At 41.1% G+C, this 15,127-nt stretch overlaps 1 protein-coding gene across 1 annotated transcript in view; it reads right to left on the bottom strand.

Moving 5' to 3' along the window:
* Window positions 1-14,014, bottom strand: part of WARS2 (tryptophanyl tRNA synthetase 2, mitochondrial) — a 44,705-nt gene extending 30,691 nt beyond the window's left edge. The window contains exon 1 of the mRNA XM_065644781.1: window positions 13,940-14,014. Coding sequence (XP_065500853.1) covers window positions 13,940-13,993 — 54 coding nt within the window. The 5' untranslated portion in view covers window positions 13,994-14,014. The remainder of the gene's footprint in view (window positions 1-13,939) is intronic.
* Window positions 14,015-15,127: the final 1,113 nt, after the last annotated feature.

The raw sequence follows: 15,127 nt of genomic DNA, 5'->3' as shown, positions 1-15,127 counted from the left end.
GCCTTTCTTGAATGTCATATGCATTTATATTTAAACTTAAGTAAGATTTTAATATTTATATTTAAAATGAGAAACACATTTAAAGGAGGAACATTTACAGCACATACCAACCCCACCCTATAAATTTAACTCTGCCCTCCAGGGCTAGCAAAAGAACACAGTACAACTGCATCTGGGTTAGGCTGCCCTCTCACGCTGCCTTGTTAAAGATGACTAAGCAAATGGATCCTTTCATGTGGTATGCTGCATCCCACAAATGTATTCTCTTATTTGCCTTTATAAGCTGCACGTGCCACTCAATGTGCTAGTGACAACTGTACTGACAGACACATGGCTTATCTACAGCAGGTTGCCACAGTTCACACTGCCACACAACAGAAGGTATCTCTGGACTCAAGGCAGCCACAGACCCTTCCCTCCTGCACCCAGTGAAACGGGTTGTACAAAATCTGGCTAATGGACTTCAAAGCACTCAGCAGACTACGAAACTGAAGAGCTGGCTCAAATACTCTGCAGAGGTCCTAGGACGTGAAGAGGAGATAACACTTCACAGAGTGGGAAGGGTTTGTGCAGTCAGTGAAGGAAACAAGCACTGCGTGTGCATGCAGCCAACAGCAGTGAGCGATCTTATTCTAAACCATGATGTCTTCCTTAGCAAGGACACAGCCTGACAGCCTTTTTATGCTGTGCTCCCTACAGTTCCCCACATCAGCTGGAAGGACAGCATGCTCTAGCATCTGTTCGAAGCTGAGGCACACCCCAAAAAGGTGCAGTTACAGAGCAAGCCCAACACATGCTGACACACACGCTACTTCTGAACTTCCTGGTTTTTAAAGACATACACAGAACTGCAGTTAATGGTTTTAAATGGTCCAAGACAGGCAGCAGCCTATCAGCCTTAACTATTCTCAAACCATTTGCTTTTATTTTTTTTAAGCCAAGGCATAAAGCTTCTTCAAGCAAACTACCTAACCACAGGCATTAACTGCAGGCCTTATCAGCCCATTTCACCCAGAGTCAGTGAAAGGGTAAAGGACTCAGTAACACTGTGTTCTTACAACTACCACACAAGTAAGGTGCTAAGAGGTAAACCAAATTAGTGCCTCACTGACAGGAGGCTTCAGCAAGAGCTGAGTGTGCTGAACCATCAGCAGGAACATTCTGGCCAGCCGGGCAAGGCATGAAGGTCAGGCCAGCTCAGTACATGCTGCCTCCAAATCCATTAAAAGATGCACACAATGTTCAAAGCTGAAAATTTGACAGTTACAGTACTGTAGGCGTTGCTTGAGAAGGTGGCACAAGGGAAATGGAGAGTGGAGACACAGGCTTATTACACTGTGGAGAGCACCCCTAAGACTCAAATCGACAGAAGAACTTGTTTATCATTCATTGAACAATGTGGCTGAACCAGCAGCAACCAAACAATTAAAATTTGAGGGCACAGATGCCTTCTGGAAACAGCTCTCCAAAGCACCCACCAGGTCTGCCTTCCTCCTGATCCAGATGCAGTCCCATGGGCTTGCAGAAAGCACACAGGCACCGCAGCAGTGGGCAAGGGAGAGCAGAGAACCTCATGCTCCACCCTGGGACCTCACCTAAGTGGAGTTACTCTGTATGAGTCAGCTTAACTTCAATTCTCGGAAAAATGCAGGAATAAAAAAAGAACTTAGAAGAAATTACAGCTATAAACAGCAGACAGCAGTTTTTCTCAAGGACTAGTAATGTCAGATCACTCTAATAGCCTTCTATAGCAGAAGAGATGCTATTAAGAGAATGGAGAAGTACTGAAGGTTATATCCTGATTTTCATTAAGTTCCACTATTACCTCAGTTTCCCACAAGCTAGAGAAGCAGCATGTAGAACATAATATTAAACACTGGGAGGGTAGAACTGGACAGAAAAGAAAACAAAGCAGCACTTACCGATGGCTTACAGTGCTTGTGGAAAGATACACCAAATACAGGTTTGCAGGGTTTTGTCCTGAGTCCAGCATTATTTAATATTTTAATATCTTCCTTATTAATTTGGATGATGAAATAAAGAGTATTCATTAAAGCTGCAGATGACACAAAGGTGGAAGGATGATAAGGGCTCAAAATGATCTGGACAAATTGAAGAAATCATCTGAAAAAACAGGATGCTATTTACCAGGCAAAAGTACACGGATCTATACAGAAAGGACTACTCAACTGCACAAACACAGGAAAGGAGAATAGCTGGTGTTTGTAACATTTAGGTGAGTATGAATCAGTATCATGCTGCTGCAAACCCACTTTTATAAGATACAGCAAAAATTGCACAGGAATATATGAATAGGATTAAAATCCATAAGAGACAAAACAATTTGCTCATCTTACTCAGGATGAGGATTGCCTCACGCTGGAGCACTGGGACAGGTTTTATGTCCTGTATTTCAAAACAGTGGTAAGAAGAGGCCACAGAGGTACAATCAAGTCTAAAAAGAGACCTCAGATATAAGACTACAGAGGAAAGCCTGAAAGAACTGAGGTTTAGTCCAGTGGAAAGAAGACTGCGAAGGGACAAGATCTTAAACATGCCTTAAATATGTAGTCTTCTACATATGACTTTTGGGACCATGGTTAATAGGGTAAGAAACTATGAGCTTAAGTTGCAGTAAGAAAGATTCAGACCAGATGTAAAGAAAACTTTCCAACAGCAAGAAAAAGAAAACATTTCAGAAGAGTGCTTAGAGAGGTTCTTTTCTCTCTCTCTCTCTCTATATATATACACACACATACGAGAGATGTGTTGATAAAGATGTTGGGGCAGTTAATTTTTATTTTGGGCCAGGGGAAGCCCTAGGTCATCTCTAGTTGGGTCTCTTCTAGTTGTCTGAGCCTCTGATCCTATAGAGGCATGCTTAAGGTCAAAGTGCGATGAACAAAGAGGATAGAAGAGAAATTAGAGTTTTATTTAGATGGGCTAGATCTTGTGGCATTTCAAGATTCAAGTATTTCTACCTGCATTTAACAAAATTTATGAATTGAGGCCTTTACATGGGTAGCAGCTGAACATTGACATGCTTTGAAAAATCATGCCATGTTGTCAAAAGATGTGAAATATACGTTAACATTTATTACTTGTAAACTGGTATACACTCACATTCAGACGTATACTGCTTCAGTAGAATAAAACTGATAGCAACAAGTGAAGAATTAGCACTCACTTTGCTACAAGCTACAGGTGTTACTGTCAAAATGTAAAGAGAAGTATATTGTACAGTAATTTCAATTTGAAATTGGGTCCAGCTTTTTGAAACATCCTGTATTTCTGAATTATAAATATGGGTTACTTTATATATGAAATGCTGATGTGATTTTAAGTTAATAGGTGAAACCATTTTAAGTACCCAAAACATCACAATCTTAAAGCAAAAAAAAGCTGAAGAATGCTCTTACAACTAAATACTTCCCGTCCAGAGAAATTAGAGAAGTTTTATGTTTTTGATCACAGTAGTATCCAAATCTCTTAATAACATCTGATCGCTCTTGCTCCTTCTCTGACCTCTAGCTGAAAGAGAGTTTATTATATTTTTTTAATGTATTTTCTTCAAGTGAGGAGTCTGCTTGCTACCAAGATTGCCCTATGGGATATAAACAAAGACTATCAACTTACATCTAGAGGGATGTTTTTTAAAAAATATTTTTTGTTTGGAATTACTACATTTCTTCAGAATATTGTCCTAGAAACTCAAAGAGTAGTTCACTTCCTCTCCGTTATTTTATTTGGCAATTTCCTGTAACAAGGAAAAGTTGGCTTCATTTCACATGGGGCCAAAATTAACACAGCTGTTCAAAAACTTTCACCTTGTGGTCACTGCCTGAAATTCATCTCAAGTGAAAAGGCAAGTTTTAAAACCACCTGATGGCTGTTGAGAGGCCTTAGGACTTGGAAGTCTCAGTAAATTCCCTAATGGTGCACACATGCACAAAAAAACTGCTACAGCTGATCCTTCTTGTCTATGCTGAAGAGAGAATTCTATCAATTTAAATATTTTAGATATCATAATCATAGTTGTATCAGGGACTTCTATAGAATTTAAAAAACATTTTCTGAAGACAGATAATACTCATAGACTATATTTAAATTGTATTTATCAGTGCAAGTTGGTCTTGAAATCACAAGACTGGGCTGTTTCCACAGAAAGGATAAACAAAAGATGAGGAGTGGATAAGGAGAACAAACACAGAGGTGTTCATTTGTGGTCAGGTCTTGCCCTCCAAGAGGATGTAGCCAAGGCACATTCCTGTGTCCACAGGCACGGAAGTTCATCTGGATGCCCTAGTTTAGATACAAGCACTGAACACAAAAAGTAAATGGTCAACAATAGCTATATTCTCTTCCTAAGGAATTTCATCCAAGGTTGGGTTGAAAATAGGATGAGTGTAGTGTCTGTATTTCCATTGAACAAGCAGACTGGATTGACAACTGACGAAGTCTTCTGTATACAGAGCAAATTCTTTGCTTACATGAGAGGAAGTTCTTGTAGGACTGATATAAAATGTGCACCAGCATTTTCAGTCACTAGCATAATAAAATGCTGCTTAAAAAAGTCTGCCCCTTGGTTACTAACATCTAAGGAATGTAAACCAAAAGCAATACAGGCAAGGATTTGTAGCAGTACAATGAAGGGTTATCACATTTGAGACCTAAAGCACACAGAAGTTTATAGAACATTACCTGTGAGACTAGAATGGCTACAGCAGAAGCCACCCAAGTCACAGTCCCACTTATTACACATCTTAAGCCAAATAACATCAAATGAAAAGTTCTCTAGTTTGTGTGTGACACTCACTGCTTTGTTATAAAGATGAGATCTGTCTTGCTAACTTACCTATATTATTCAAACTGGTCCACGGGAAACCAGGCAAATTACCAACTCCCAATTTGGATGTACCCGTTGGAGTACATCAGTGTAAAAGAAGCTGACTGCTTGTAGTGCAGGTATCCCAGAGATGTGTAATACTTCATGTTCCTTTGAGGACTGGCTAGTATTCTCCTAGAGACTTACAAACAACATTGCATGGCCAACTGTAAAAACGTGCCACTGAAGGGAGTGACAGCAGTTTTGGCTGTTCTGACCTGCCTTAATGCTTGATGAACATGCAAAGAGCTGACATTGCTTTAACTCTGCAAAGATATCAAATGTGGATGTCTTCCAGAAACAAACCAAACCAAAACAATGGAAGTGTATGAAGAGCAGAATGCGTACTCATTCTTGGTGGCAGCAATTACATGGGCTAATTTGTTGCCAGCAGAAATGCAAAATGAGATTCAGTCAGGAATTCAGAGGGCTGGATCCCTTGTTCACTTTACATAAGCAACAAAGAGGCTTTGAAATGCTTGAAACTGTTTTGTTCTTCCATGCAAACGGGAAGCACCCTATGGATGCCTATTAAGTAAAGTCTTTCCACATCTTGGCAAGTATGTGATTTCAAGAAAAATATTTGCAAATGGATAACCCAATTCAAGTAGAAGTCAAAGACCACCTTTGAAAGAAACTTTGATGTGGCTATAAAAAGTTTATATTTAGGAAAGACAGCATTATGTAGTTCTGCCATCAAAAGTTTGTACTTCCCCCTATTTCTTTGCTGTTGTTAATGTTAAAAGCAATGCTGGTAAGCAGAAAAATGAAAGCCCATGAGACCTAGGATTAAGGCAGAATCCCTGAAGGGAACTGTTCCTCCTGTTGGGTAAGCTCAAAACAGGCCATTTAGCAATCTCTGTGCCAAAGGACGAGATATTAGAGTATCTACAAGTGTGAAAGCAAGTGACAGAAACAGTTGCTATGTGAATCTTTGGTGAGAACATCAGGAAGCCTGGAGTCTTTTATTAACATGGAAATGTTGCTATATCATTTCCAAGACGCAGCTAACATGGCAGATTCCAAAGTTGGAACTATGCACCTGGGCAAAAAAAAAAAAAAAAAAAAAAAGAGCCTCGGGAAGTTGTGAAGATGCTAGCAATCAGGTGTGGGAGTTTTCTGTTTGTTTGTTTGGGTTTTTTGTTGTTGTTTGGTTTTTTTTTTTTTGTTTTGAATGCTGGCCAACAACCTTCCAGATGAGATTAACAGTTCAGCATCCAGATTGTGAGGAGGACACTATGAAGACCAAGGTCTACTATTTGACTGTCACTGATGTATGTGACCAGAAATGACAATGAGAAGATTGCACTGATGGGATTCAAAACCACAAATATTCCATCTGTCAGAGTGGAAGGAATTTCATCTCACTTTAGCTTCTGAATACTTCTGGGAATTAGAATAGTTATACAGGAGCTCTGAGCCTCAAAATGAAACTTATCACTACCTAAGCCTGGGATCTTTCTGCACAGGAACTTTAATATTGATACTCACTGATGTGGGTGAACTAGATGGGCTTACCTCACTTTGAAAAATCAATGAGAAGCACTGAATTCACTTTCTAATGTGTACTGTAAAGCTCCAAACCCCTTATCTATAAACAAAGTAATTTGAGCAAAAAAATTTCCTAGTCTGTACAGTTCAGAAAGTACCATCTAAATACAAAGGAAGCATAGCAAAGTTTTATCTGCCTGGTTATGTAGAGGCCATCAGCATTGTGGCAGTAGTTCATAACATGACCTATGTGCTACACCATGAAAATTGAGGAAATCTCTGTTAGTGCTCCCTCCACACAACACTAATTCTTCATTTAGATATTGTACAGACATCACTGAAGCAATGAGGTAAACTTCACCTTTCCATTACTTCTGCCAGCTCCAAGAAGTGGAAGCAAGTCCTAGCGTAATTCGAACAACTTGAAATAAAAAATAAAAGCAGACATTTCATTTCTGGTAGCAATCATCACATTTCAGCATAAGAATGAATAAGAATTCATTGTATATTTTTGCCTGTGTGTATACATGTATTCAAATATATACGTATTTCCTTTCCCTTGCAGGAAGAACTTCAGTACGCTCTCAAAGTGGACATCTCTGGTGACAAAAATGTATTTAATCCTGTCCAGTGGATGTATAGATTTGCCTGATACAAAAGAAAATTATAAAATCTGCTATGTGATTTATCTGAGTTTGGAGCTCCAGGAATGGTACTGTTAGAGTTACTAAAAGTCAAAGGATCAAATAGCCAAAAGGAAAACAATTTCAATTCACTACTTACGAACTCAGCAGAGCTCAAAACATATGTGATCTACGGTGACTTAACTGACTTAATGTTTAGGGGTTTTCTTCACTTCAACTTCTGATCCTACTGTAATTTTAGTCAACTCCACAAAATGTTTGTTCATCTAACCCTGGAATCCTAGCATAAACCACAAGTTGTGTCATGGAAAAAGTAATTGTTGAACGTCTAGAATAGCACTTGCCGCATTAGTAAATGAAAATTCTATCTGCCAATGAAACAGCACCAAAACAAGACCCCCAGTCTGCAGTCTAGAGACAGAGGTGATCCACTACAGACTGTACAATTCACAATATGTTTGTCCAACATATGCACCAGAGAAATTTACACAAAACTTCAACATCCAGGACTGCCAGAGTAGCATCTTTCATTAAGTTCACTGTGCAAAAACAAGTTAATAAAACCAGAAGTCCCTTCAGAGAAAAAACAGGCTCAGCCAAGAAACTCAAAGCAAGGGCCAGCAGGAGAAAGAATGGTAGGACTCTACCCAAGCCCTGCCAAGACACCAGAATAAAGGGCTGTTTCCTGCTAAAACAATCTATGTTTGCCAGACTTTATTGTTAGAACTCCATTATGGAAATGAATAGGACCCGGTCACGCCTCAAAGATCCTTCATTTCTGTCTTCAATGGGGGCTCTGTGCAGCTACAACAGTGGCCAAAATCCACTACAGACAAGGCATTAAGCAAGGCAGATTAGGAGGTGTCTCTACAACTGGGAGATCTAATTTCTGTGCGGTAATCTTAGTTCTCCCAAACCCAGTGAAGACCTGAGCAATGCATATTCTCACTGCATACTAACTTCCCTTCAGCTTTGAAAATGACACACAAGTTAATGATTTCATTCTGGCTTAAAAAGCACCTCCAATGCTTCATCTGAAAGATAAGCCAGCTTCCCTAGAGGACTAAACACAAATTATTTAGCAATTAAAATAAAACCAAATGACTTCCATTCCAATGTGGATAGGAGACACTAGAAGTTTAGCTGGAACATGTTGCTAAATCCATTTGATTTCAGGAGGAATTGGGTAACCAAATAACTGTTAGTATCTGTGCCCAACAATAGTAAAAAACGATAGAATTCAGGAAAATAGGAAATTTTTTAAAAAGGTACCAATTTCTCAATTTCTACACTTGAATTCACATAGATTCTACGCATACTTGGGAAGCATTTCTCAAGTCACTTAGATCTTTCCTAAGGGTCCTGTAGATTACAACACAGTGAACGACCCCATACTGGACACCAGGAGATAGGACAGGTCTTTGCTGTCAAACCGGTATTTGTATTTCCAGCCTTTTTCCCAGTCGAAAGCACTTTACCACCTCCAACCTTCATGCTCTTTAGAAGAAAGGGATGCTACACTGACGACAGTCACAATCATAAATCCAAGGCAGGCACTTAAACTGTCTGCTTATCTATCAATCTCAGCACAGGACTGCCTTGAAGGTGTCCTGAAGTTGACCTGCTGCAGTACCCTGTGTATGTGTGTAGCTTGTTACATGCAGCTGGGGACTAATTTAATTGATGGTTAACAAACTGACCCCTATGTGACAGCAACAAATTCAAGATGGGAACATGGATGCTTTTAATTGTTTGCATTTCATTCATAACATATCTGAATGATATTAAAATTTGAGCTCTCTCTCCCACCGTAGTTTTAACTACAATCTGAAATCTTTAAGGATTAGGTCCTGTTAATTTCAGTTACTTCTTTTCTCTGGAACCCATATGGTAACTATAGCTAAAAATTTTCAAGATTAAATTTGCAATCTGGGAAAAAAGCATTTTAATGGTCTCCTCCAAAGCAAGCCTTCAATTGTTATCTAACTGCCTTTTCCACAGCTATCTTCATTAAAAAATATGAAACATGACCAGTCACTAACATGACTAGCACAGTAACAATGGAGTGATCAGGTGGCCTGAATACAGAAAGAACAATACTTCATCAAAAAATGAATCAAATTTAATCAGAGCCAACCAGTCTGAAGATATCTTCTTAAAATATTGAGAATATTGGCCGGAATCATTGAGGTTCGCAGAGGCCTAGCAAAGTATCAGAAGACCAAAAAAGGACAAATGTCATTCCTGTCTCCAAAAAGAGAAGCAGTCTGGGAGGTAGTCTGCTTAGCATCAATTCTCAGCAAACAATAAACATCTTTTGCAATTCCCTAGAAGATAACTAAAGGAAAACAACAGCAAGCATGGGTTTGTTAAGAGCAAAACATGCCAGACTAGTCTAACTTTGGCCTTAAGACCCAGTAGGCTGTCACAGTAGAGGAAGACACAGTAAATGCGTCTTGATTTTAGCACAACCTTTGGTCACAACCTGTAAAGCAAGCTAGAGAAACAATACCTACAGGGATCTACCCTGTGGCATTTGCCAGGTATTAACTAAGGTAAAGAAACAGGAACATTCCTAAATGAGCTGCTAAGATTACCAACACGCTGGCTAAGATTCCTTGGATTTGAAGGTCTCTTACTTGCAATGGTCCTGACTAAACGTTCACTAGAGATGACTAATTCTGTGCACCACTCACTGAGAGGTAGAAGCAGCATCCTTGGGACTCTGGAACTCAAACCAATCTTCGCTTTTTATGACCCAAACAGTGCCTGCTAGAGTCACTGTCCTGAGTTTCATTACAGCAAATCTAACTTTGAGTGCCAGAAAAAAATGACCAAATTCTAGCACAAAAAGGAAAGTATTTTGTGTTTAAAAATACCAACCCTTGTGGCTAGAAGATTCAGTTCTGCATCACATAAAACTGAAAGAGAATCCATCAGACCCTTGTGAAAATTGACAAGAGATGAAAGTTGCAGGACATCAAAATGTACAGCTGTGCAACAATACAGTCATCATAATACATCATGTGTGAAGGCCAGGGAAGGCTTACCTACGAAAAAGGGAAAAAGAGAAAAGGCAGCAAAATGAGAGGTTCATATTTTCTTTAAAAATGCTCTCAGGAAGAAAAGCAATACAAGTATTACAGTACTGTTACAATAACTGTGAGAACTACTTTCCTACTAGAAGAGAAAAATTTTGTGTCACTTGGGTAACATCAAAGGTAGTAAAATATCTTCTGGTATATCTCAAACATACTATGTAGAAGGAGCTATGCAGGTCAGAGTCTGAAGTGGGTATGTGCAGTGCTGAGTAGGCTTCTCTCTGAACAAATTAGAAGGCCATTATGGAGTACAGAGGAGAAAAGGAGACACCCTGTCCAAGAGCTTGAGTTCACGCCAGTACAGAAATGCTCTGTAGTTAGTCACTGGCATTGGTAGTAGTGCTGATGGATAAGATTTTTTCACCTAAGCACAAACAGTCCCTGTCTTTATTTACTTACCTGGATTTTTTTCAGCAGCAGCTGCTACGGTTAGAAATGAAGGTCTGAACTGGAGAAAAGAAAGCTCACACAGGCTGGGATTTGACCACTGGCCACTTCTGATCTTAAATGATTTGGCTTTGCAACAGTGAGGCTACAGAGACATTATCAGTTGAAGATAACTGATGTAACAGCTAACCCATGAAATTCACTGACCGACAGACCCAATGTGAGGCCTGATTTAGTAAGATTTGACTGAATGCTTACATTGGTAGCAAGAACTTCTAGAGTTTTGCTGACAGGACTAAGCCTAATTCGTATTTTATCAGGTCATACACCAACAGCTGACTGACTCACCTTAGATTAAATTTCCCTACTGACAGGTTATGCCATAGCTGGATTTCTCGGAATTTTATCAGTAATTCCCTGGAGTACCTGTTAGCTGCCATTTTTAAGAGTGTCTTATCAAAGAAACAGATTTGATGAAATGACTTTCTACAACCCTGGCTTAGAGACCACTGAAGAATAATAAATCAAGGAATTTGAAAATAAGCTCTTAAAAGCCAAGATAGCCAAAATACAATTAATCTCTCTAACAAAATATTACTTTCTTCTTAATCACATATATTATGCCTACATATTTTAGTTGCATCCTAGAACTATGTAAAACAAAGAGTATAGAGGAACTTTTCCACAGCATGATAAATCCAGCATAATGATGAACTACACACTACAGTGAAACAAAGCTGAAACCACAGAAATTATATCTCCTAATAGCTGTGGCTGCATTATGAAATGCTTAAACATAAAAACTATAAGGGTGCCAGTAGACATATACTGCTCAAGCTTGAAGACAAACACATTTCTAGCTTGAAATCTGAATATTCCTCATTAGCACATAGCAAATATACGAGCTGTTCCAAGCTGTCTGCCATAATAGTTGAAATACTCTGAAGTCCAGTCTGGCAACAGGAACAGCATAAATTAGGAAACCAGTTTTTTCTTCAATTCTTTTGGAGAAGCACTGAAGTACCACTTCAATTCCAGTACAATTCTTTCCAGTCAGACATAAGAGGGCACTTCAAGTGAGAGAGTAAAGCGACAAAAGCCCACAGCATATTGGACTTGCAAATTTAAAACTGGAGAAACAACTTAAATTACTACTGTTATTTGGGGGCAGGCAGTATGAATTTACATAACCAACTTTGGGCTTCTTGTTTTTCAAATTCAAACATTTGAAGAATAACAGCAAGGATGTACATTCTTTGATCTCTTACATCTAAAGGACATCAGGTAACAATAACCAGGTGACAAAGCACCCAATGAGTAACCTTGATCTGATGGGCAAATCAGAGCTGGCAAAGAAGTTCATGTCAGAGCAAATATAAAGATTTAACAGAGCCAAGTCTACTTGGGGCAGATTTCTCTATGATGCAGGATAAACCAGAATCCTTTGCTAGAGGAATGAGGGCAGGGGAAGGTACCTGCTAGGATACTGAATGGATCCCACAGAGCCACCATGAGCAGCTAGAAAGATAAGCATATATAAACCTTTTCAGTATTTTTCAAGGAACTTTGCAGTTCTTGTTCTAAAAATAAAGAGTGGTTTGAGATATCTTTGCAAGATCTGCATGTGGTTTGCTTTGGCAAATGTATTACAGGAACAGTGTAACTGTTCAAATTTTAAGTGTCAAAAACCTAGGAAGATTTAGGTACACATAAGTGCAATGAAATCAAAGCATCTAAAGGAATGGAAACACCCAACGAGTATGCCAAGTCAAACTCCTTTAGGTCTTCTGTATGGTTAAAATTCAGAGTAGTATTATACACAAATGAATTCTGAAACAAAAAATAAGCACAGAAACCTTACCTCTGCCTCACAGTAACACCTAGTAGGAAGCATAGTTACTAAATAAAATATCAATTATGAAAGTTTCATAGGGGATAAGAAGTTCTCCTTTTTTCCCTCCCATTCTACCTCCTCAATAGGAAGCACAGAATCAAGGTCATTTGCATGATATTAGCTATCTTGATAAGTACCTGAAATATGCATTAATTTAACCTTAAAAATTCTAGTTCTGAAATAGATGTTCCTGAAACTTGTAGTTTACCCAGACTCACTATTACACACACCTGCTTTTTAGTGTATGGTTTAGCTTGAAATTCTCAGAATAGCAACTCTGTGGTTGAGGGCAACTGGTAGAATTCAGTTGCTGCAAGGTCACACATAGCATGGATAACACCAAGAAACTGAAAGTCATCTTTGGTCTTCTAATTATCCTGTTCCTCCTCACAAGCAACACGAGACATGTACCCTGACACCCATTCCGGATGTAGTATAGAAACACAGCATACCATTCAGGATTTGGATGATATATGAAGGTGAGCATGATTAAAAAGACAACTGTTTAGCTAAGGGAAACAAATATTCACTAAATTGATGCAACATTAGTATTATTGTCAGGTTTTTTTAGTAAATAATTCTTCCACTCATTTTAAAAATGAGACGACAAGCTACATAAAAGTTTAGATTGGTAAGGCAAATAATTTATAGACAGAAAATTTTATGAAGCAGGTTGCCTACAAACACATATATTCCCACCTGACTTGGCTGATTGCTGAGGGTACGTTCCCAAACATGATGAATGTGATCAACTGCTCCTTTATTTCAATTTTGTAATAGAATGGGGGAAGGGAGGCGGGTAAGGCAAGTTGCAGTTCCTTATGGTTACAATGAAAATCTAAAATGCATGAAGCCAATTAAACCACTACATCTCACTGAGCTTAAGTGCCAAGGGTTGACATATAGCCTCTAACTAATGTTCACATACCTATATATATATATATTTATATATATATGTATTTTTTTTTTCTTCCTGCTGGAAAAGCCAGGAGTTTGAAGCCTGTAGGTACATTTAATGTGGGAACATAATGATCTGAGGAAAACTTAAGACTAACAAGGAAAATCTGAATAACGCCCAGTGGTACCTCAGTGCTCAAATGACCACCAGGACACCGACCAGGACACCGACCAGGACACCGACCAGGACACCGACCAGGCCGGCGGGGGCAGCCGCTGGGCGCTCACACCTCACCTGCTGGCTTAGGCCTCCCTCTCTGCCCTGCCCCTACACCCCGCCTGCCCCGCGGCGCAAAAGCCCCACAGCTGAGAGGCGCCAGAGACAACCGGCTGGGAACCAGCAGAGAGGGCCCGACAGGCCACACCCGCCAGCAGCTCACGGCCCCGCCCTCCGCCACCGCCCTGCTCCGCCGCCGCCCCGGTCTCCCCACTGCGCATGCGCGGAGCCGGCCCGCCGCACTCCGGGCGGGCTGTCGCTTGGCCAGGCCTCGATTGGAGCGCGGGGCTCAGCCAAGCCGGAGCACAACATGAGGCGATCCCGCGTCCCCCCGGGACGGAGGAGGTGTTCCAGGCCGGTTACCTGGCCGAGGGTCCCGCGGTGCAGCGCCCGGATCAGGCCACTCGGTGTCGCCATGGCAAAGGCGGGAAGGGATGGGGGGGAAGGGAAACAGTGGGAGCCCGGAAGGGCCAGCGCATGCGCTCAGCAGCGCATTCCCCGGAGTCCAAAATGCGCACGCGCAGCCCCGGGGTGGCAGCTTGAGGGCGTGGCCTGCGGGAGGGGAGCCGTCACGTGACAGCCGCGCGCTGGGGAGGGCGGTTGGGGCGCGCGGTGGTGATAGCCGCCCTGGTTCGGCTGTTCCTGGCGGTTGGCAGGCTTGTCTTGCCCCTGCTGCGAACGTCAGGGCGTCCGCTCTTCTCTTTAACGTGCTCTGCCTCATCTGCAGGTTGCCCTTGAAACTGCCTTTCTCAGCAGTGTGTGCCCCTTGCTCCCGACAACCTTTGAGGGCTCCCTGACCCCTGCTCCCCTCAGGCTGGCTCACCATGGCCGTGACACGTTTTCTGCCAGAGGTCCACAGACTGGGCCTCTGCTCAAATATAGTTGCCTCTGCACGTGTCAGTTCTCCTGTCAAACTAAAGTAAATCCCCACAGAAAACCCTGAAAACTTCTCTCTGCCCCGAACTTGCTCTGGTTTGTCCCGAATGCCGTGGCCAAAGCAGCTCTCGTCAGCTTTCACCCCTGCACTGTGCAACCCCAAATCCAGTCGTTGTGCCTGTGTTGCTCCTGGTTTGTTAGATAACAGAGCCAAAAAAATAAGTAACACCGGAATTATAAATGAGGTTTAACATGCTCTTGCAGATGTTTTACCTCAGGGGTAGGAGTAGTTACATTTATACAGTCCCAAAATTACATTTGGCCCTTTGAAGGCAACTGTGAGGCTGATGTGGCCCCTGGTGAAAATGAGTTTGACACTCCTGTTCTACCTCAACCCTTCATGATGCCTCTTTTGGGAAGGGTGCCAGGTTTCTCCCCAGTTAAATTTTACCAAGTTCAATTCCTAGGCTGGCAAGCCACAGAATGTTTGTTACCAACATTCAGAGTATGTGAACTGCTTCTTATCTGCAGGGCTGGAAACATCTGAGGCAGAGACTGTGGGAATCTGCTTCTGCAGGATTTGGGAAAACAAACCAACTATCAGGAAAGATGGTGCAGTTGTAGGTCTGTTATCAGTGGCACTATGTAGCGTAAGGGTGATTATTTCCAGTTGCC

The sequence above is a fragment of the Caloenas nicobarica genome, chromosome 1 (assembly GCF_036013445.1).
Source record: "Caloenas nicobarica isolate bCalNic1 chromosome 1, bCalNic1.hap1, whole genome shotgun sequence".
Classification (NCBI taxonomy): Eukaryota; Metazoa; Chordata; class Aves; order Columbiformes; family Columbidae; genus Caloenas; species Caloenas nicobarica.
Note: the sequence above shows the minus strand (reverse complement) of the source record. Positions and strands in the feature narration are given on the sequence as shown.